This window comes from Miscanthus floridulus, chromosome 16, assembly GCF_019320115.1.
Source record: "Miscanthus floridulus cultivar M001 chromosome 16, ASM1932011v1, whole genome shotgun sequence".
Taxonomy (NCBI): domain Eukaryota; kingdom Viridiplantae; phylum Streptophyta; class Magnoliopsida; order Poales; family Poaceae; genus Miscanthus; species Miscanthus floridulus.
The window spans coordinates 52453790-52455260 of record NC_089595.1 but is presented as its reverse complement, the minus strand read 5'-3'; the positions used below and the strand labels follow the sequence as shown (position 1 = coordinate 52455260).

Below are 1471 nucleotides of genomic sequence, written 5' to 3'. Positions count from 1 at the left end.
TCAAATCAACCTTCTTTGAAAGACTTGGTACTAGGCCAAGCAAAAATAAATGAGAGTTTGACTAAAAAGCTTACAACTAATGATAAAATTCTTGAAAATATAAATTCTCAAATTGAAGGTTTAACTTCTACTGTTAAAAATTAATTGAGCTTTAATAAAATGATTGAAACACAATTAGCTCAAATAGCTGCTGCAATTCCGATTGATAGTAATGGAAAGATTCCTGCTCAACCTAAGAATTCTTGTGAAAAAGGTAAAAGTGGTGACCACGAGGGGTGGTAAGACCACTCGTGATCCACCAAACCCTAACCAGTCTACAGGAAAGGCAAAAGAGCACCAGGAAGCTAAACCTTCAACAAAAGAAAAAGAAGAGGAGACGACACCAAAAGACTTCGTCAACACCAGCTACCTACTGTTTCCTACAAGGAACCGCAAGCAGGCCGTGGATGAGCAATTCGCTCGTTTTGTTGAGATGATCAAGAATATACATGTAAGAATCCCCCTAATGGACGTGTTACATGTACCTTCCTACGCTAAGTACATCAAGGACATCATCAACAACAAGCGACCAATACCATCCATGGAGGTCATCAAGCTGACAGAAGAGTGTAGCACTGCTATACTCAACTTCCCTAAAAAGAAAAAGGATCCTTGGTGCCCCACAATCTCATGTTCCATCGGGATCCAATACTTTGACCAAGCCTTGTGCAACCTTGGGGATAGCATAAGTGTTATGCCCGAGGCCGTCTTTGACAAGCTGAACCTCACGCAATTGACGCCAACACCAATGATGCTTCAGCAGGCTGATTCAACGGTTCGCTACCTGGCAGGGATAGCCAAAGATATTCTGGTGAAAATCTAGGATTGCTATGTCCTATTCCACTTCGTGGTGCTTGCCATGCAGGTCACAAAAGAATCAACCCTCATCCTTGGGCAACCCTTCTTGACCAATTTAGGAGCTCAAATTGATATTGGGGCCAGAGAAATCCACTTCAATATACATGCTAATGAAGAAAAAATTGCCTTTAGGCCTAGGAAGGAGCAATGCTCCATGATTCATATCAAGTATGGGCCAAACCTGCAAGGCCTAAAGGTGATTCATATCCAACCTCAATTGGTGGACAACATGTTGAAAAGAACAAAGAAATCAAAAAGAAGCCAAGGCAAAAGAAGGTTAAACAAATGACAAAAGAAAAGACACCAAAAGTCATTCCCACACCACCAAAGAAGAACAAGTCGATGTGGAAACCAAAAGAAGAAGCTCCAAAGTCCACCACCACCCCGCAAAGAACAAACAAGATGGTGTGGAGGCCAAAGAAAGAGCATCCCTCTGCATCCACTTCTCTAGGATAGGGCGCTCCATCAAGCAAGAACTGAACGGGGAAGGGTCCTACTCACTGGACCTTAAAAGGTGAGTCCTTGCCAAAAATAAATTGGTACTTATAATTAAGCCAAAATTTTGAATTTCTAG

At 41.9% G+C, this 1471-nt stretch overlaps 1 protein-coding gene across 1 annotated transcript; it reads left to right on the top strand.

Moving 5' to 3' along the window:
• The first annotated feature begins 211 nt into the window (after nt 1-211).
• LOC136510679 (uncharacterized) lies at nt 212-862 on the top strand. The gene has a single exon (XM_066505051.1). It carries the CDS (start codon nt 212-214, stop codon nt 860-862), a length of 651 nt encoding a protein of 216 aa, XP_066361148.1.
• Nucleotides 863-1471: the final 609 nt, after the last annotated feature.